Source organism: Glandiceps talaboti, chromosome 22 (assembly GCF_964340395.1).
Source record: "Glandiceps talaboti chromosome 22, keGlaTala1.1, whole genome shotgun sequence".
NCBI lineage: Eukaryota > Metazoa > Hemichordata > Enteropneusta > Spengelidae > Glandiceps > Glandiceps talaboti.
In genome coordinates, this window is record NC_135570.1 from 10,474,360 (window position 1) to 10,496,727 (window position 22,368).

A 22,368-nucleotide genomic window follows, 5' to 3' on the forward strand; every position below is an offset into this window, starting at 1 on the left:
ATAGATGAAAAATGACAAAAAACTTAACACATATTTACAGTTACATGTAGACTGCCCTTTTGACATACCAACATTTGCTACAGAATGTGTGGATTGAACAATATTAATCAATCACAGAATTTTGTCCAATAATTTAGTTACATAATGTCCATATATGGTACAAATGTCATATCAGCTAAGACACAATAGTCTATACATTGTTTACACAGTTGTGGTTTTGAACAACTTTTGGTTCATGACTTCTGATTACTGCAGATGTTTTGCTCTTGGGAGCAAAGTCACAGCTAGCTACTAGACCATCCGAGATAGTGTCCAGCTTCAATTTCTAAAGGACTGGTGGTATTTTTTGTACAAAACTATCAATAGAACGTCAAACTAGATGATATTTAAGATTCAGATGTAAATTTTTGTACATTCAGATCATGTTTTAAGGATTGTTTATCATAAATAGTAATTTTGAGAACGTTTTGTGTAGGTGCAATATAGGCATTTACGTGTCTGATTATTTTCAAAATTTTAACTAGGATAAACTCTCCCACTGCATGAGCTCCCACCTTTGCATTAGTGCTATTTTGGAATGTTTCACTGGCAGCATGTCCACTTTTTGGTGGTTAGGGATGATTGCACTGTTCAAGATGCACTGCTTATTTTGCAGTGTCGCAGAAGAATAACAGCTCTGGTTTGTAAGAATGTAAAACATTCTGAAATAGCACTAGTACTTTAATTGGTATTACAGTTCATTATATGAGGTGATTTATTTAATACAGATGGAAAATTGTAAAGATGTGTATGTTTTAGTCTCAAAAAACAGTGAACAAACAAATAAACGTCCATGCATCTGTAATGTAGTAATGGTATCATTGTCTAGTCTCCGGTTACTTCAGTTAAATTTACTTTCTTTTAAATTATTTGTTTACATTTTTTAGAAAATAATAATTTGGGAAAACTTTGGAATTTTCTTTTCAGAGAATGAAAATGTATCAATTTTAGTGTTCATGTTATGTGCATCTTATTTTTTCATCAGCTAAAATAAATAATCTTTATTAAAGTACGGAAGTCCAATTTTGTTTCTTAGTCCAGTAAATCCACTAATGAACACTTGGGGGGGGGGTGTGTGTGCTGTATTCAACGGTAAAACGGTGAGATACATGAACTTGGAATCAAGTTTTTAAAAAATGGTGTAAATCACTTGTCATACATGTATTTTATCATTTGATCACACCTTTCCTTAAATGAAAAAGTTTAAAGATGGAGTAACGATAAGTCACATTGAAAGTTACAAAATAAGATTGGTCAATCAATTTTCAATGAAATTCAATATTCAAAAACAGTTTCTCAGTGGAGTTAAGTGTGTGTTCTATAACACACCACATTCCCAGGCATGCATTCTTTCCAGAGTGAAAAGAAATTACCTGTAGAACTGTAATAGTGCCCTTGGGAAAATAGAAAGCAAATAGTGCACTTTGTATGCAAATTGTGGTCACCCTGGGCATGGATGTATACATCCATGCCCTGGGTCACTAGTCCATACCAATGTCATGGTCTAAGCCAATCACGGAAGGCTGGATGAAAACGATGTGTTATAAAATACCATAAGCCAGGCTTACATCACTAGTATTCTGGCCTGCATACTAAATTGTTTCTATATAGCACCACATAAACCTCATTTTGTATATAGAGAAATATAGTAACATAGTTTAGTATACAGGCCAATAGTAGAAGCTATGCTATGGTAAACAAGAGAAGGGCTATACTGCAGATATTGCACCGAGTGCATATGACTGACTTGAGTTCATTTTAAGCCGTTTACACCATGTTTCAACCAATCACATGTTTACAAACTCGTTTTTTGGCCCTGTCTATATAGTTAAATGCAGTGTGAATGGACAGCAAACAAACACACCTGTGTGTGGTCACGAATAGGCCAATCAGATTTGAGGATGTGTAGCAAGTCATTGCGTGCAACAGGTCAGTGATTGGCCAATTTATTTCAACCATTTGGCACTCAATGTGCGCTCGTGGGACACGTATTTCTATCAGTTTTGTCATTCCGGCATAATATTTTGATGTGAGACGACAGTCATGCCATGGGTACTATACGTAGTGGGGTGTTTGAAGATTTGGCTGCTCCATGATTTCGGCAACAGACTGGTGAGTAAAATGTACATGTAATCCTCGTCAGGCTCGTGTCGACATGTCCTCCAAATGTTTACGCGACATTTTGTGATTTTTTTGTTTTTGTTTACAAATCGGCTCTGCGTGCCTCAAAATCTTACGTGATTTCACTCTGGCACATCTGTAACTTGTAAGTCTAATCGTTCGCTGCAGTCTTTACTTATTCACTGAAGTTATTTGGAAAAAGGACGACTTGCGACTACTTACTCCGTATGCAAGCAGGACTATATTATAACTACAGTAACTGTAACGGTCGCTCTCGGTCCTCCGCTAGAATCTTTGTTTTTCTTTACAAAACTCGTAAGAAAATAAAAAGTAAAACGAAAAATGTCGAGTCACACAAAATAAAATATAATTTAAAAAAAAAAGTGTGTTAGTGTATTACAAATAAAAACAAAGCTAGCAGGACTTGAATAATCAGTGCAGTTCTGGTGATATGTGCCAATTTTGGTGCGTTTCTCAAAATTTGCTTCGTACTCGCATTTTGTCTGATAGTGATTAAAAGTTCTCTCTATTTATCAGCTGCAGTTTCTATAATCAAAACCAGATCAAAACCGACCAAAATTATCAAGAAGTCTAGTATAGTAGTGGCGACTTCTGACCCAGTTCTCTTTGAATGACCTGTGTGGTCTGATAGATCATAGATGTTTACTTCCTCTGATCGCAACCTTAAATACGGAGTTTTCTATTGGTTCACACGAATTGCCTTGAGAAATTGCGGATTTATCGTCCAACCCGGTATCAGTTAACAGAATGACAGAAGACACCAATCGGGTATCTGGAGATTCCACGTAGCTACGTTTACTAAATCGATGTGCCGCGTACAAATGCATAATATACGTGGTTATACATGTTATTGACTCTACAAATCACCATGTCATCAGATTCCAGTTTTTGTTACACCACAGACAAGTTTCTTACTTGTCTGTGGTTATACACCTGTACCATTATACCAAAGTAAAGTTAGCTCTACAGCAAACTGACTTTACTATCTGCGCAATGCCATAATACCAGTGTTTTAGATATTGCAGTTTTTATGTGACATGCAAAACTTACATGATGAATGGGAGATACTCATTCAACCAACAATCAGATGCACCAACCTTTTATTGTGATGATGTTTCTTGAATACTTTAACCTTATGCATAAAGATGTTAGATGGTGCTGTCTTTTACAACTGTGAAATTATTGCTTACATAGTCAAAAAATTAGTTTAGTTCCTATACGGCTAAGCATTACGATTTACACCTCTACTCACACACAGGTTTAGTCTAAAAGACCACGTTGGCATCTAGACTAAATAAAATTGTCTGAACAGACTCTTACATGTAAAGTAAAAACTCTCCAACACTCCCAAATAAATGAGGTAGACATATCCTCGTCTCAAGATCCCCTCAAGATGACATTAAACTTTAAAAAAAGAAGGACCTATACTACTAGTTATATGCATCATTATACATCACCGCCCTCTATGGCGAGTCTTGCAAGCCAATGTGTCAGCTGGGAAAAAATGTTCTGGCTTGCGAGAATGGTTATATGATGGTGCTAGCTGTCTTGTAAAGCTTGGAAATTATTGCCCAAAATATTTGAATAGTTTAAAAATTGGCTTCATGAGTCAAAATTACCTCCAGCTCTTCTAGGGTAAGACCCCCCTCGACCCCCCCCCCCCCCCCACCGATGTAATTTTTTCCATCCAAGCTTTCCCCCAACCTTTTACTGTCAAGACAGCAAGACAGTGATATTAAACTAATTAACAAATATTTCATATCTATATAGTCGCTAATTACATGATGGTGCTCACAGTCTTGTATTTGCGAGACATCCCAACGCAAGCACTTCCACTGGTCAGGGACTTTTTGTCGACCTGACAAATATATACTGATACAGGCCGGAGAAACTGACTGGTCCCGCACATACATACACATCTCTAGTGTCTAAATGCCAACTCCATACAATGTACGTAATGTTAACATTCTATTAGGCTTAAGTCAAACTATGACAAAATTGTATGTTTGATATTGGTGAATTTACACAAGATTTAGATTTACTGGTCAATGGTGAACTACTTAATATTTGGAGAATGTGAATTGATATCTGAAGATACTGGTGAATAGTGAATTAGACCTTTTACTTCCAGTTGAATGGTGAAGGGTCTATACATAGTTTTTAAGAACATTGGTCTGAGCATCTTCTCAGCTACATACCCCCACAAACCAAAGGCAGTTGAAGGTGCATACACAATGAGACTAGATAACCTCAGAGAGAGAGTGGTACTGTCATTCAAATTTATTAATCTGGGATCAGTATTATAGTATATGATTACATCATCAAATAAGTTTTTGGTTTATGTCTGAGAGTGCCACAATGATTGAAATCAAGCCGGTTTTATCACATCAAATTGTAAAAAAAGTAAAAAAAACAATCTTCAATACATAGAACGTCCATTCAAGTGTCTAACACCATATATTATGCAAGCTCTCTTGTAAGAAAGCGACCTTTGACCCAAATCTTGACATTCTGCATCAGTTATCAAAATCAAGCTATTTCTTACACATTGCAGAGTCTGTAGCAGTTATGTATGGCCAGTTTCTTTAAAACTGATGTCTAGAGGTAATATGGAACAAGAACCCCCCCCCAAAAAAAAAAAAAAATAAGATAAAATAAAAATTCTATAGTTTGAATAAGGAATAATAGACTTTACCATATGTAAAAAAATATATCAAATATCTTAAAATTTTTACTACTGATTTTTCTTTTTGAAATTTTCAATATTTTAACCCAAATTTTTTTCAAAATTAAAATTGCCATCTCAAATGTAATGACAATCGTTAGATTTAATGTTAATGCAAAATTGGTTTATAAAATGTTAATTTTCTAAGAAACAATGCACGAAAAAACTTGTTTCTTTAATGTCTTTACAGATTTTGAATTCTTTTAAATTTATACGGTAGTATAATAGACTGAGCTGAGCCCCTTAGGTCACTCATATTTTTCTTGGCTGAATGAAGAAAAATATTGGTGAATAATATCTAACTGTTCTTTATTACATATGTACCAGAGATTATTTGCACTGGTGCGTGAGCTTAGTAGTGGTATTTTCACTGCAGTGTTACCAAAAACATTATTGCATATCTGCATGCAAATAAGGACTAAATCGATCAACTATACATTTGAAATGGTGTACATTATTGTGGCATGTGCTGTAGATTTTTTTGATTTTATGGAAAGTGCTGTTTCAGATAATCATATAATATAATAACAAACCCCATGCCATGTGAGTTCCAGTGTAGGTACTCAGGGGTATTTGCACTCATGCTTGCAGTGTTTTCTGCTGCACTTTCACTCGCCGGGCGCAGAGAACACTGCAAGCATTAACATGCAAATAGTTCGAGTACGCCACACCAGCACTCATGTATTCTGTTATATTACTGGAAAAATCAAGCCTTAAAATACAATAATTAAAATATCTTTGAAACCAAAGACAAGTTTCCATTTCAAACACAGATGGACAAAAACACACAAGAAAACAAAATCCCGGCAAAGTAAGGTTACATTTCATCATATCTACCACACAATAATTAAAATAATAAAGGGAGAAGTGTAACAAAATAAGATCAAATGATTATTAATTATGCATTTACACAGCAAAATCAGGCATTTTGCCCCTTTATCGTTGAAATTAAATTGTAACTAGTTTGGTACCTGTTTAACCTCTAATGATTAAACATTGGTCTTTGTTTTTTCAACTTAAAATTGTAAATAATTTTTTTTTGTTATAGTTAATAGTAATATGATTCAATAAAGTTTTCTTGCTTAAAATATTTTATTTAGATGAAGGGACCCTTGAACAATTCAAAGCATTACACCAAGTGTTAACCAGGTCAGTCCAGATGGCTTTCACAAATTTGACAAACAAGTACACCAAAGGTGTTCTATGACAAAATGTATAAGAGTCTGTATTCAGTAAAGATGATTTTACCTTGAAAAGCATTGAGTTTGTATATAGAATGTTGTGACTTTTTTTCCATTGAAATTCATGGAGTATTACTAAAAATAGTAATGGTAACTTTGAATGGTAAAGTAGTCCCAATGGTAAATGAAGTCCCAATCAAGGCCCCCCCCCCCCTCCCATACAATCTACAAACAAAATTTAGACTCTTTGTGGAACAAAATAATTTTTTGAAACTAAAGTGCGGAACTGCCTAGGACATGCCCTGAATAACACCAGGGATTCCTCCTTACAGTAAACCATAAATGTGTTTTCTGGTCTTAGTGTACACAGACTACCTTGTATTTTGTTCAGTTAGGAGGCATCAAGGATGTCATCCCCTGCCAACGTAAGAGCTCATTATGATTTATCCATGAATTGTGAAAATAATTCCAATCTACAATTTACCATCTCTGGTGGAAATATCTGAAATGTTAACACTTAAGTCTTAAAAAAATCTTTCAGAAAAATACTTTTACCTTGAATGAGAATATGTTTGTTGTTCCAAATAATTTCAAAAGGTGATGGAGTCTATCATGGTTGTTTAGTGAATAGATAATTAATTTTTTATCACTTTAATGTACATTGATAAGACTAAGAATGTAGAGTATTTTAATACTAAAATTTTAATAATTTTAACTCTACCGATAATGGATAAGTTGCGATTCATCCAGCAATGTAGTACATTTGATAACCCTTTGGGTAGTGCGGTAAGATTCATTGTAAATACATATCTCATAATACATTATAAATAGTCTTACTAAAAAGTAAAAGTGTAAATGACAATACTAGAGAAATGTACAAAATCTGTAAAAATGATGTTTCCTTTATAGACCTTTCACATATATCAAATCGTCTTTGTAAACTAAAAGCATCCATTTTACAAGAATTTACCAACCATCCTTGTAAACTACTACTTCCTCAGCACATTCTGAAATGAAATAATTTTAGAAAAGTTGATCATACCAAGATATAGATATATATAAATGTATAAATTAATTTTTTTGAAATGTTTTTTTTACACCTAACTTTAGCTGAATTGTGACAACAATTTCAATTTTGTTATCTTAATTTGAGTGGAATATTAAAAAGTTGGTATTGAGAGTGTGTAAGATAAATTAATGTAACTACAATGAAGTCAACCTCAGTTTAAATGCATTGTACATTGAAAGAATTTTTGTTATGGAACGGAAAAATTAATATTACAATAAATGGAGATGATAAAATACAAACTACATTTTGTAACTACAGGTATATCAGTTAGTCTGAAAGGTCCAGCCATTTGTCTGCTTTATATGTAACCACTCGCTAACCCATCACTTTATATAAGTATAATCTTTCAGGTTAGTGTATCTGTGATAGATCACCAAATATAAATAGTGTCCGTCAGCAATGGTTGTATTTTACAGCCTTTGTGGTTGGAATGACTAGAACTGAAGAAAATTAACAGCATCTTACGTGATAGCTCATCCACTCCCTGCCCCGACTACAGCTTTGGCACCTGCTTTTTTAACACAATATATTATAACAGTCACACATACTGGGATGAGACAAATGACAGCGATGGAACCAACTACAATACCCACAATGGCACCTGGGTGGTAACAAATAAAATACAGAAACATCATCATTTACAAGAACATGAGACAATTCATGCAAATTTAATGTGCATATTAACATATCAATATGTCAAATTCCTTTCGATTTGCCACACACACAGACAGACATACATACAGACCGACATACATACTCATGCAAATACACACTCAGACATGTATGTATGTATGTGTGTGTGTGTATGTGTGTGTGTGTGTGTGTGTGTGTGTGTGTGTGTGTGTGTGTGTGTGTGTGTGTGTATTTAGAAATATTTTTTTTTTATTTTAATACATGGTATGGAGATTTGTTGTGTTGAATATGATAAGACTTTGAATTTCACAAATTGTGAATGATATATTTGGTATAATACACCTCAGATACATATTTGTATAATGCTTATGTATACTGTTAGTCTAGAGACTATCTGTGGCCTCTAGCTAGACTAGCCATACTAGCCAAACAACATGATTTGTACCCCATGTAAAAATGTAAATTCATGGAGATCAGTTAGTTCACTCTAACACACTATCTTAATTGTTCAGGGGTAAAAACCACCTTTAAGGCCTACCTGTTTTAAGTCCTTGTGGTCCTGGTTCTGGTTCTGAAATATACAAAGAAACTATTATAACCAAGGTAACAATGACGTCATATTAAAGAAAATAGTTTCAGACTTTGACACAAACAGATGGATTTTTTGAGATCCCAATGTAACAGGCTACACCTAGGGTAACAACTAATATGTATACATGCAAATATTCTGTTGTTGTTTGCTAAACAGTGACTTAGGTTATACCACCTCTAACATGATAACATGCTAAGGGTAAAACCATTTGATTAGGGGGGGGGCTGGAGGATTTTTGAGAGAAAAAAATTGTCACTGGCCAAAAGTAGGAATAAAGAATTTGTTTCCAGAGCATGGGCAGCTACAAATGTCAAATTCCCAGGTACATGTGTTTCTCCATAGGTGGCGGCACCTACCGGTAAACTTTTAAACTGTCTTGTCAAAAGTTTATACTAACTGTTGGCAAATGCTGAAACAAAACATCATCGTAAGCAAATAACAGCTCTTGTTTGCGAGAATGAAACAAAACAAAAATGTTACCATCAAATCAAACCTTGAATGAATCCTGTAATTTTTCATTATAATCATGAAAATAGTTTTAAATGGCATGGAACAGTGCACTTTGAGATTTGAGTCTTAGTTTTCTGAATTCAAATTAAAATTGTGGTGGGTATTGTTATCACCTTGACATGTAACAATAAAACCAGATAACACTCTTTTAGTCCTTAAATTTTCACAAATTTCTAGGGCCAGGAAGGGGGAGGGAACCCCCTCCCATACCCATCCCCACACTGTTCTCTAGAATTTTGATTCAAATTTTAACTTGTATTATTTATACTACCATGACATGTTAAAATAGCATCAGAAAGCATTCTTTTGGTCCTTGATTTACGTATGTACGTACATATGTATGTATGTATGTACCGGGTATGTATGTATGTATGTATGTATGTATGTATGTATGTATGTGTGTGTGTGTGTATGTATGTATGTATGTATGTATGTATGTGTATGTATGTATGTATGTATGTATGTATGTATGTATGTATGTATGTATGTATGTAATAGTGTATGTATTTATGCAACCATCAAAGAAATAATAAATATTGCTCGACAGAAACTGGACAAGTGATATCAGTACTATTCTACACAACATGCCATGATGCAATGCAGCAACCAGTCAAATTTAAAGCATATATTTTTTTTTCAAATTTGCTGTGGCCCTACTTGGACTCGGCAAAAAAAAATTTGCTCTCATGGTGGCTGAAACAAAAAAAAATCTGTTGTTGGGTTCAAATCCTCTAGCCCCCCCCCCTCTGAAATCAAATGGTTTACTCCTAACAATTCATATTTGCAACAATGTTAATGTTGTATATCTAACTATTTTGTGGCCCTTACTCTGTATGCTATAGATAGCTTTGAATCTCAAAATCTCTCTTGAGAATTAAGAGATTCAAAGTGACGGATAGTCCCTAGAACTAAAGATTTGCTCTCATGGTGGTTGAAACAAAAAAATCTGTTGTTCGGTTCAAATCCTCTCGGCCCCGACCCCCCCCCCCCCCTGAAATCAAATGGTTTACTCCTAACAATTCATATTTGCAACAATGTTAATGTTGTATATCTAACTATTTTGTGGCCTCTACTCTAGATGCTATGTATGTAGAGTAACAAATTTCTGGCTATTGCCCCCCCCCCCCCCCCCCCCCATATTGAGATAACCATTGATAAGTTTAGGATGCTTTATTCCAGTACCTCCCTCTTATTGTATTCCATATAGAACTAGAAAACACGATGATAACGTAATACATACCAACATTTATAGTGATGGATTCCAAGTTAATAGTGTTGTTTGTTTTGGCAGCACCATCAATGAATGCTTTGTAGAGTTCATCTTTTGTAATTGTTTCACCACTGAGTAGATATAACTCTACCTCCACTGCCACATTCTCATTGGTAGAGATTTTTGATCTGCAATGATGGCATTGAATCCGTGTCACAAAAGTGTATTTCGGTTTTTATTTCTTTTGTATTAATTTATAATTTTAAAATATGTAACCTTACTATAAAAAAAAATGAATATATAATTACCATGATATTTGGTCGGTGTATTACCTTGGGTGTCTAGTTTGGAAATGTTCAAATCAAGATGATCATATCACCAGTGTGTGATTTGGGTAAAATAAATGTAATTTTTGGTCAAAAAATTATTGAGCAGATCGATCTGAAAGTTGGTGGGAACATTCTTAAGGGTGTTTAGATTAAGAATTATTTACAACATGATCCCATCAGTGATATGTAAATTAGGTCTAAAAATATGTGTCTTTTTGGTAAAAAATTTTTCATTCCAAAACTACTGAGCAGATTGGGCTGAAATGTAATGGGGATGCATCTTGGGATGTATAGATGAAAAAATATTGAGCATATAATGATATTATGAGAGATATGCATATTAGGTGTAAAAATATGAATTTTGGTAAAAAACTTATATCTAAAAAAGTACTTGGTCAATGAGACTGAAACTTGGTAAGAAGTGTAATTCTGCAGATTTTGTCAAAGATTTTGACACAATTGGCCCTAGCAACACGACCATGCCCATAGCAACAACCAAATGGTAGTATATTTTGATTAAATGACAATATCTGGTAGGCAAGTGAGTAAACATTCAAACAATGTATGCAAATATCCCTAGCAACCATGACCACACCCATAGCAACAGCCAGATGGTGGTGTATTTCACAAGGATAAGTCAACAGGGATTCTTAGACAAGTGAACAAACATTCTAAGAGTATATGCAAAAATGCTTATCAACAAGACCACGCCCATAGCAACAGCCAAATGATCAATTATATTGCAAAGATAATAGATTAATAGACAAATTGATAAACATTGAAAAAATGTATGCAAATATACCTAGCAACCATGACCACACCCATAGCAACAGCCAAATGATTGTGTATATTGTAAAGATAACAACAGGGGTGGATAGGCAACTGGATAGTCATTCAGCAAATGAACACCTATACCTAGCATGGATCAGCATGTGGTAAACATTTTTAAAAATTGTACAGTTGTGCTACAACACCATTGCCACTATTTTCTTGTATTAAATGTCTAAAAGTCAGCAGTCAACATTACTTCTTAGGGCTCAAAATTAACAGTAGTCCCATGTTCACAGATTATCAATTCTTGTCATGGGACTACCATAATTTGCAGCTGGTAGCCAACTCAGGCTACCACTGATTATGTGATGAAGATGGAAGATTTATGGACATGAAAGTATTTTAATAACACATATTTCCAATAGAGAAAATCTGTATTCAGTTCAGGAATATTGGACTACAGGTCACAATCCTTATTCTGAAATTGGTAGCCCACTACTGGTAGGACTACCAAAGAAAAAGTTAATTTCAAACCCTGCCTCGCCATACAATAAACACGTTCATCCACATCCACCCGCACTGTCATTAACATCATGTCTTTTTTAATCAGTCACAAAATTCTAACCAATCACAGTCTTGCATATAATGTTATTGTTTATTGGGGCAGTATGTAATGTGAATTTACAGGTGAATTTATGTGTAGGAAGCCATTGAGGCTTTTAAAGACCCCTTACTGTTCTGAGGTGGTTATCAAGACACACTTTAAAATGTGGTAAACTGTTCCAAATGTCTATGACACGTTGATTGAAAAAATAATGTCCAAATATGGTATATTTGTCAGCTCAGGATGCTACTTATACACTGTTTACATCACTACGGTATAACAGTTTGGGTTCTCTTGATTGGATGAACACCTTTTTGTGCTGATTGAGGGACTTTGACTAGCCGTGGTTCTAAACCACATTGGCAGACGAACAAGTATACGGTTCACCTTATGACATGACATTGATACCTACCTCAGATGTTTTATATCACAACACTGGAATATGTCAAGGTCAACTGATCGAAATATGGCAAACAGCTGTAAGGCAGAAGAAAAGCAATTAATATTTACTTTCATGGTGACTTTTCGAGACTAATTCAAATTTTTGGTTCAGTAGTATTATCAGTCACCTGATGATTGCTGAGGAAGCATAAAACTCTGAGTAACGACTTATTACATCCTTATTCTTTTTTAATTATGTCTATAATGCTCTGTTCCTAATATTACATTGAGCACTGTTATGACATTTGTTAAATGGTCGCCAAAAGAGCAGCGCCCTAGTGCCCGAAGTGTTGAAGAAGCAGGAGGAAACTAGAAAACCCGGGGAAAACCTGCGTTGTTTGGCAGGGTCAAACTGAGCATCACCCTTCTTATATACAGACCTGTTAAATTTTAAATCAAACCCAGCTCTGACACCTGGCGGGTTCGAACCCAGGCTGCAGAGGTAAGAGGTGTATGAGCTAACCACTCAGCCACCGACAACCCGATATATAGATAAAAATATATATTGGGGGTGATATGCATATTACATGACTTATTTGCATAATTGGTGACATGTCATCAATGGTTGTTCTGAATTTATTTCCTCTAATTTGGTGAATATACTGATGATACTATAATTCCAGATATGGATTTTGTTTTAATATTTATACATGGGTAATTAGCATAATGATTTATTTTTATCAGTCAGGGGATTTATCATCTATAGTTCTGAATTTTGTCAAACTTGATGACTATCTATCTATAATGACTCTATCTAATACCCAGTTGTCATTTTGATATGATCACTTTGATTTTCACTACTAATTTGCATCTAATCTTTGATACTATACTTGCATTGGAATGCCATTCACATATTCATGTATTATGCTTGTGGTTAATGATAAAATGGACAATTATTTGCATTCAAAATACAAATGTACTCTTATTATATTCTGACATAATATCAGGTTTTGTCGAGAGATGGTGCTGTATACATGCCTTAACACTTCAAAGACATTGCAATTTCTTTACTAGGTAATGCATGCTGGGTCACAAGAAACAAAATACTGGTACTTCTTTTTGCAGTTCTTTAACAACATAACAACAGCAGATTTTATTGTACATATGGTACACCCAATCCATGAAACTGCCCAATTCATGAAATGTGCAATGTAACTTTGTTGCCCAGTTCATGGAATGGTCAACCTAATGCAAATGAGAGTATAAATTACGATCTAAAAAGGGCAAATTAAATTTTTGGGGCAAGTGTTTTGAACTGGGGTGTTGATCATTGAACTTTATTAAAAACACAAGCTACACTGAATTATAATAAAATAAGAATTGTGAAGTGATGAGTTTGTAAATACATGATAATAAAGTTGTTTGATTCTTATTCTTTTTTGTGAGTGTCCTATAAAAGATGCTCATTTCATGTACTGGGCATATCTTTAATACAATACCCACTTCATAACCTGGGCAACACGATTGCTTATTTTATGAACTGGGTACAGTTACCTACCCATTTCATGAATTGGACAATTTCACAGATTGGGTGTATATATAGCTAGTAACATTTGGAAATTGGAAAAAATTGAAGTTTCAAATGGAGTGTTGTTCAACTTACCATATCAGAAATATCAGCGGCAGTATTTTGATAAACACAGGATGATTGGTTTTTAAAATTTTCGTTCCATATTAAACCCATTTCAAACGTTGTGTGGCTTTTCTGTCCATGGAGATCGTCAGTAGCGTTGCAAAGGGTTTGTGTTGATATCTCAACACAAACAATGACACATGGACCTGGGCAGAGAAGCCGAATAGCATAGTCTAAACATTTACTTCCACCCTCCTGTTTATCATGGAAACAGGTGAGTCCAGCTGACGATGAACATGTTACTTCCACTTGATTTGCTTCATTGTATGCAGTATTAAGATCATTTGCAAGGGCACATTCAATGTCGGACGGCGATTCGCAAATACTCGGGTTTGCAACGCGCAACTGTGATATGATCTCAAACTCGCCTTGGCCAGCTGGATCAATAGGACCCCCATTCTCATCACTCACCCAGTCTGTCCAGCTTCCACATGGTGTCTTCAATGAAAAAGATAAAAATCATTGTTACTGTAACACCAATATCAGCAAAACAGTTATTCAGAAAATTATTATGATTCTCTTATGGAGATGATATATTGTCAGAACCTGATATTTTAACAAATTCAACTATTGGGTTAAATTTATGAAAAATGAGATCACAATATTCAAATCATTGAACAATGTCCATGTAAACATCTATATAGTATTCACAACAATGAATGAACCAATATAAATTTACAAAGAGTATAATACCACCAATAATATCTAGTCTTTATAATGTACGTACCTCCGCACTGTCCACGCCAACAAGTTGACTACATAACAATATCAACGTAAACATATCACAAAGACGTCGTCCCATTATTACATATTGTGACACACATATAATCTGAAAATAAAGTCAATCATATACTATGATACAATATATTATAATTAGATGTTATTCCCCAATATTTGTCTTCATTCAGCCAAAGGTAAATATGAGTGACCTAAGGGGTCTTGTCACTATGAGTTGATAGACTTAGGTCACTAGTATTTTTCTGGATGAATGAAGACAAATATTGGAGAGTAACATAAGTATACCACTGCCAGCAATATCAAAGAAAAATGTTTTGAGTCATATTTTGAACACAGCAGAACCAGTGATGTAGACATACGTTGTCATGACGTAGAATGCCCAGTATGTATTCCATATTTTTTTGTGGTGAATCTGGCTTATGCATGGTAAAATACTATTATTCTTTATTCTATTCATGGATTTGTATTGCAGGTCCAGTTTAGGGGTAATGTGTGCATTCTCAATTGTAATTTACCTATTATACTACAATGCCAGCTGTTCTGTGCAGTGTCTGCTGTACTTTCACTTACTGTACTCATGAAAGTACAGCCACAGAGAGAAAACTACAAACATTCATCATGCAAATACCCTGCGTACTTGAGAACGGCACAATTACACATGAGGCTCTGTCTTATTTCTAGTGGACAAAGGTATACTCATATCTCATTGTACAATTGTAGTACATAGTACATGTAGTAGGAACACAGGGTGCTCAGGCTTAGTTATTTATGTTTACAAAAACAGATAAACAAACAAGCAAAACTAAACAAACGAACAGATGGAAAGACAGACGAAAAATAAATGAATACTGACAAGCATCAACAACAGTCCAAATCAATATCAACAACAAGAATTATAGATATATTATTTGGCCACAATTGTAACCATTTCGCATTAAGGAAAACTTATCATATGATAAAAAACTTTTGATATAGTAATTCTTGTTGTTGATAATGATTTGTAATTACTCTGTTATTGATGCTTGTCAATATTTCTTTTGTTTGTTTTCGTAAACATAACTAACTAACTAAGCCTGCTCAGTACCCAGCGGTACATACATAGATATGTACATTGTCCGTCACATAAGGGGCGAGATTAATAGTTCAGTGTAGGATAAAATAATAAATTCTTATCGTAATAGGTCTCAGGTAGACTAGTTCCTATACAGTATCATTATCATTTACACCTACACTCACAGTATAGTCAAAGTTGTTACTCTAGAAGTCCTGAGATGCATGAGATGCAATTTAAAATTCATCCACAGCCACCCACACAGTCATTAACATCATGCCTTTGTTAATCAATCACAAAATTCTAACCAGTAACACAGTCCCTCATAAGTTGGTGTTTATTGGGGCAGTTACATAATGTCCAAATATGGTATATTTGTCAGTGCACTGTTTACATCACTCGAGCAGTTGGGGTTCACTGATTGGATGAACAAATTTTTGTGCTGATTGAGGGACTTTTACCAGGTGTGGTTTAGTTAGAGACCATATTGACGTCCATACTAGGCCCCAGACCCCCACCTCCTTCTAACTAAATTGGCCAAAACTGAAAATTGATAATCAATTTCAAATCTGTGAAGGAGTAAACTTATGTAATGCTATGAATACAAAGCCAGTATGTAGCAAGGAAAAAAAACAGCTCTTTTATTGACACTTTAGTAATATGTTGGTGCCTTGTATGGCCAAAATTCTTCTGTTTCTCAATTTGACATTTTTTAAATGAAAAATATTTGTATTTACTGGTACAAAATAGTCTGTAAGGTCTGTACAAAACAGATCATGAAAAGTAAAATCGTTTTTGTAGGATGAGAACTAAAATTATTCAAACTCCCCACCCCCTTCAAAGTAAAAGAATTTGGTGTGTTATCCTACGTTGAATTATATTGATCTTACCCCTAAAGCTTTGAAAATATCCACATTAACTCTTCCATCCTTGCATGAAGAAACAACACAGTTCTACTGTTCTTGTTCAGTTGACTTGAATGATTTATGAGGCGTACAACGAAGCACACCCACAACTTGAAACAAGTTTGAAAATAGCAATACAGATGAGAAATTAGTGTTTTAGATTTGTAAGAATCGAAGCAACATAACATTTTTATACTTAGGAAAACAAACATGAAACAACACATATCAAGTTCTGTATATTCTAGTACATTATATTGGATGTAGAGTGTGATTACTTGAATGTGATTTCTTGTCTCCACTCAGTTTCTTTACAGATCTATTCCTGTAGTACAAGGACAAAGTTTGTACACATCTTTTAGTTTTTCACTATTTACTGAACAGAACTACAAACACGGAGCTGGTCAATGTTTCGCATTCCTTTTCACATAACACACATTTCATATTCATAGTATGGCCTCTTGGCTGTGGTCCAGTGTTAATATACAAGTATTACACAACTCTATACATTGTACATGTGAACATTTCACTTCATCTTTTCCATCATGCTTGACAAAATCGTGTATTGTTAACAGCCGTTCACGATTGAAATGTCTCTCCTAAAATCCACAATAAATCCCCACTCCAGGTTGACCCCTCTTGGCCTTAATTGTTATGGTTTTCCATACCGTGGCACTATTTACACCTGTATCTCTGACGACCAGTTTGTTTACTCTTACGTTAAGCTTATTTTATATAGTTATTTCTTTTTAAGTTTCTTCAAGCTCACCTGTGATGTAAATACACAAGTAATATGATATCCTGCCGAAATATTTTAGATTTTTCAAGGACAAAGATATCTAGAAAGTGGTAGTACTAAATCCAACGTCTGTCTACTACCTACATTTTATAACCATGGTGGACCTTTATACCTTGTTGCTTGACATGTCCATATACATAATGTTGTTATCTTTAGCTTTCTCAATAAAGGGTGGCACCATCGTTGTAAAAAATCGGTTTTGAGCCTCTTTACAGCACTGTCTATGACAAATATGTTTTGTTGTTTCAGCGGAGATGTTTTTGTCTCATAATCTTCAAATGTTTTTGAATTTGTTATTCTTTTCAAATTTTTTAAAAAGAAAATGTGGTAAACTTTTTTTTCCCCAGTTAGTAGTAGTCCCACAAGGCTATATGTGATCTCTCCACTGTTTTGCAAAAACTCAAGTCAGCTAGGTGACGATTTCACACTATAGAAAAAATGAACACATTTGCGTTTTAAATATTTTATTCAAAATTAATAAAGATTGCTGTAGTGATTGGATTTTTTGAGATTACAGACTTTGTAACCATTAATTTATTTGTAATATATTTTGAATCTACATTTTTGTGTAAAGGAGATAGAATTCCACCACAGACAATGAAATTATTTTCCTTGTTTGTGATTCCGCTAATAAGGGGTGAGATCAATTGTCCAATGCAGGATAAAAAAAAATAGATTCTTAAACTTAGGCCTCAGTGCCCCCCCCCCCCCCCCCCCCCCCAGCCCCTTCAGCTTCTAACAAAATTATTTCAGGCGCAATCAATTTCAAATCTGTGTAGTGGTATGTAGTGCTATGAATGCAAAGCCAGTATGCTGAAAAAAACTCACCCAAAGTAAAATAATCTATTTTTTTATCCTATATTGAACTACTGATCCCTAACGTTGCTTGTAATCTCGATATTAGTCTAATATATCGATCTAGAGCTGTGAGAATGGATCTGTCCGATGAAAAACACGCGCCATTTGTTTTTTAAAAATGGTTATGTCACATTTGATGAACGCTATCACGATACAGCTTTGAATTCCTTTTAGGTTTGTTGATGTAGAGGTGCTTCGACTCCTCCTTTCGTGTTTCCTATTTAAAGTCGTATGAGATATCTCCATATTAAACTGTTTGCATTCGTTGGAATAGTTTTCTCCCGCAAGCCAGATTAACACATATTTCTGCTGATCGCCTTCTGGACAGTGCCGTAAAAGAGGTTGTGGTTTACGACGATGTGATGTTACAAATATCGATCTAGTACGCATCTTGTTCAGTTTTTTGTCGTTTTTTTCCCTGTGTGGTAAACTGAAGTTTGTACCATCAATATTTGGTGTATCCATTCATTCTTACTAATATCTGAAACTTGCGACCCCCAATGACTGGCATGGAATTACATTTTTGTGATGTCAAACGTCAAGGAAAACATTAAAGACGAATAATGGTTGAATTCCCTCTTTCCATTCCCATTTTGGCGGGAAGTTAGAATTGATTCCGATTCGTTTTTTTAGCCCGAGTCCAAATGTTAGTGTTCTACTTTTGTAGTAAGCGCTGAACTTTTCAAAGTCCGGGTAAAATGTTCGCGCATGGTTCTACTTGAGTGTGGATTCCTTCGAAATACTATAAATGAATTATGGTAAAAATAGTCTGTAATATCGAAAAATATGAAGCCTTACAACCAGAAAATGAATAATATTTTTGACCTATACAATCCTCGCTATAATTAGAATGGGTGATTCTTTTCGCGGCCTAACACAATCTTTCTCGTACAACTGTTTTCAGTTGACGCAAACCTTCTTGGTACATGTTTACGTTTTTTTAGTAGAGGAGGCGATCAGGCTAAAAAATGTAAACATGTACCAAGAAGGTCAATTCAGGCAAAATAACGAATCAAGGTAAAATATCAATGAACGATTAGCCAACATCTACTGTAACATCGGATTTTAATCAGATTGTGTAGTACGTAACATTTCTATGAAATGTTGATCACAAGGAATGAATGCATTTGCAAGAGACAAACTTACATGTATTAAAATGTATCTTTTGGAAATCGGACCGAGGTAGACTGTTCCCAATCTGGGGCAATGAAACTCTTATGACAATAGTGGATTAACTGTCTCAATCTATCCCCGACCCAATATATTGTAGTTGAGGATTGCAGTTTTAGGAGCCTGTTTACATGGCTTTATATGTAAAGAATATGTATTGTGGTTGTGTTTAGGTGTTTTTTTAGTTGTTATTGGTTCCAGTTGAGTGGACCCCTGTTGAAAGCAATTAAATGCTTATTTTAGCTGATCGATCGATTGTCATTATTATTTAGGTTGGTGGATTTTGGTACTTCTGTTCCCAATTATCGATAACCATTAGAGTCTAGAATTGATACTGTCGATATATTAAACAATATGTCATCAGTATCAGTTACAGCCTCTTCTAGATAGTTTATTAGTTTTGTTATTATTTTCCTTTTATGTTTTGTACCATTAACAACTCCCCAGGGTTTTGTTACGTGTACTCAAATAAAGGATAAACGACTGTAAACGCCTACGTCTGTAGGGGGGTTATTTTCTGTGGTCGAGGAGGCGGAGGTTAATTTCAGAGGTCGAGGTAAAAAGATATAAAATCCAAATTCATGCAGTGTCTACCCTATGCCTATATCATATGTAAGGGTCCCGAAATTTACAAACTGAGCGCAACAGTGCTCAACACTCACTTTGTCAAAAATGGCAAAGTGACCGTCCAATTAACTTTGGTGGAAGTGCTCAAGGCTCATTTTGAATATAAAAAAATGACACGACAGACAGTAAAACACACACGATACTAAAATACAATATTGAGACAAGTTATAATAAAACAGGCGGTAGATGTCTATGTTCGGTTTAAAATACGGATCGCAGATGGATAAAAACTCTTCCCAAAACGTTCTGTTCTTGTTCTGATGGTCCTATACCACCTACCAGAGGGTAAAACGAAAAGTCGCAAGAATGACGGCTAGGTTGAAGTTTAAGCTCACCTATTCTGTTCCTTACATCTAGTTGTTCACGATCATAGACGGAGGAGGTAGAAAAATCAGACAAGAGTACAAGGATAAAAACGACAAAAAAGACCAGAGCACGACGTGAAGTGTCGCCATGTAACGGCGCCATCATTAGTTTAAAAAATATAAATTCTGAATCAACCTCATTTTGTGTCTACCCTATACGGGTACTGTAGTCACATGACCAAGACACCAATGTCGTCTGCTTGTGTACTATATACTAGTATACTACATGCAACAATAATAGTTTTAGTCTCTGTTTATTGAAGTGCATTGTTCTTAGCATTAAATATATGCAAATTAGAAAGTGGTTTAACCAAAACTACACTCTGTACGAACAGAAGCACTGTCCATGAAATAAACCAAGAACAGGGCATTATCTGGAATGTTTTAGAATTGAAGATATCATGTTATAAATAAATCTCTTTTCATTTTAAAATAACAAGAAAATTTTAAGTATTTGTCACAATACAACAGTCCGATTCATGATTGTGTTAACTGAATACCAAGTCTTGTCGTCGGTATGTCCTTTACCGTTAAAACACAAAATGGCGAAGTTGGTGAACCATGAAATATAGAATGTCAGAGGTGTGACGTAAAACATTGACAAACACAATACCTGTTCAGATATTTTCTCAGTAAATATTGTTGTCCCGGATGTGTTTGTGTTATTATTTGGTTCAAGTGTATCCCCATGTACATTTAATTTCTATGGTAACTATAGGTAGTGTCATCATAACTGCTTAGTCATAAAGTGGTCGCACCAGTTATGCTTTAGTGGTCACGTTGTACTCCGGCATATAATAGACGTGGAACAAATACCATTGTTCTGTGCTCTTACACCGTGTACAATAATTTCTTATCCGGTGCAGACAACGAAGCCGTTCCAGTTACAAGCTCTTCATACGCAATTTTTCAGTGTGGGCTGGTAACATTTTTTCGATCGGTAGCGGGAGGGGGCAAAAAAGGAAGAATTGCGGCTCAGAAGTCTTGATTTTGATTCAGTGGAACGGGAAAACATATGGGAATTATGAGGGAGGGGTGCGGGGGCACATTGTGTACGCTAAAATTAATTGTTGGTATAGAGGAAAGCATAAACTGGTAGGGAGTAGGTAAATCATTCTCAATATTTGGTGAGCAATGGACTGGCTGGCAAGTTGAAATCCAGTGGGAGGGAGGGGGGGGGGCAGATATCCTTCACTACTAATGGAAGGGCATATAAGAACAGATTAACATCCTCCCCATTTTTTGGGGGGGGGGGGCGATTCTATTAAAAACCATCACTTTTTGGTCTGAAACAACATACAATTAATGAAAACCATATATCTGCCCGTTGTTGTATCTGTGTTATCTGAGAACAACGAATTCATCTCCTCCAATACATTTTCAAACTGATAGTTTTACAGCTGTAAGTATTTAAGTACAATATCTTACCTAGAATCTTTGTTTTGGGTTGTCGACAGGTGTATTTCGGCAAAGTACAGCAACAAACTGTTATCAGATTCACTCAGTACACGGTTAGTTGTGGCTCGATGTTTTGACACTATCAGACATGGTCTGTAGTAAGCTTATAAGTACAGTGTTATTTGTGTACGACTCGATATAGTTGTGACCTTATATGACCTCCGATAGGTGATAACCAATGAACGTTGAATCTAGTTTTTAACGGCGCTTACGTCACCGTGCGTAATTTGGCTGTTTACCAAGTATTCTTAGGAAAATCGATACAAAATATTCGACATTAAAAAACATAACCACAAATACGTCAACGAAAAAAATAAACAAAACAGAGACACGCCTGCTTGGAAAGAATTCCAATCCGGTGACTTTTGGGTTATTGTACGTACCTTGATACATACAACCCATAACACCAAAATAAAGCGTGTTCTGTAAATCGTCTATAGCGTCCATACCAAGTGTACAAGTATACTGTTTCATTTGCTAATTGACCACATTAGAAAGGCAACATTGAAAAAGTACACTTT

The 22,368-nt window shown here is 35.1% G+C and overlaps 1 protein-coding gene across 2 annotated transcripts; it reads right to left on the minus strand.

The window, feature by feature from the left end:
- Positions 1-4,438: 4,438 nt before the first annotated feature.
- Positions 4,439-21,985, minus strand: LOC144452246 (uncharacterized). Of its 2 annotated transcripts, none has more exons than XM_078143299.1 (8): positions 21,818-21,985; positions 14,607-14,708; positions 13,850-14,317; positions 12,218-12,282; positions 10,132-10,289; positions 8,328-8,360; positions 7,622-7,757; positions 4,439-7,094 (listed from the first exon to the last, which is right to left on the minus strand). In XM_078143299.1, exons 2-7 carry the CDS (start codon positions 14,679-14,681, stop codon positions 7,630-7,632), a joined length of 927 nt encoding a protein of 308 aa, XP_077999425.1. In that variant the 5' UTR covers positions 14,682-14,708; positions 21,818-21,985; the 3' UTR covers positions 4,439-7,094; positions 7,622-7,629. The 2 variants fall into 2 exon arrangements, with proteins under 2 accessions (XP_077999425.1, XP_077999426.1); XM_078143300.1 differs by having other exon boundaries at positions 14,291-14,317; positions 21,818-21,980.
- Between the last annotated feature and the right edge of the window lie 383 nt (positions 21,986-22,368).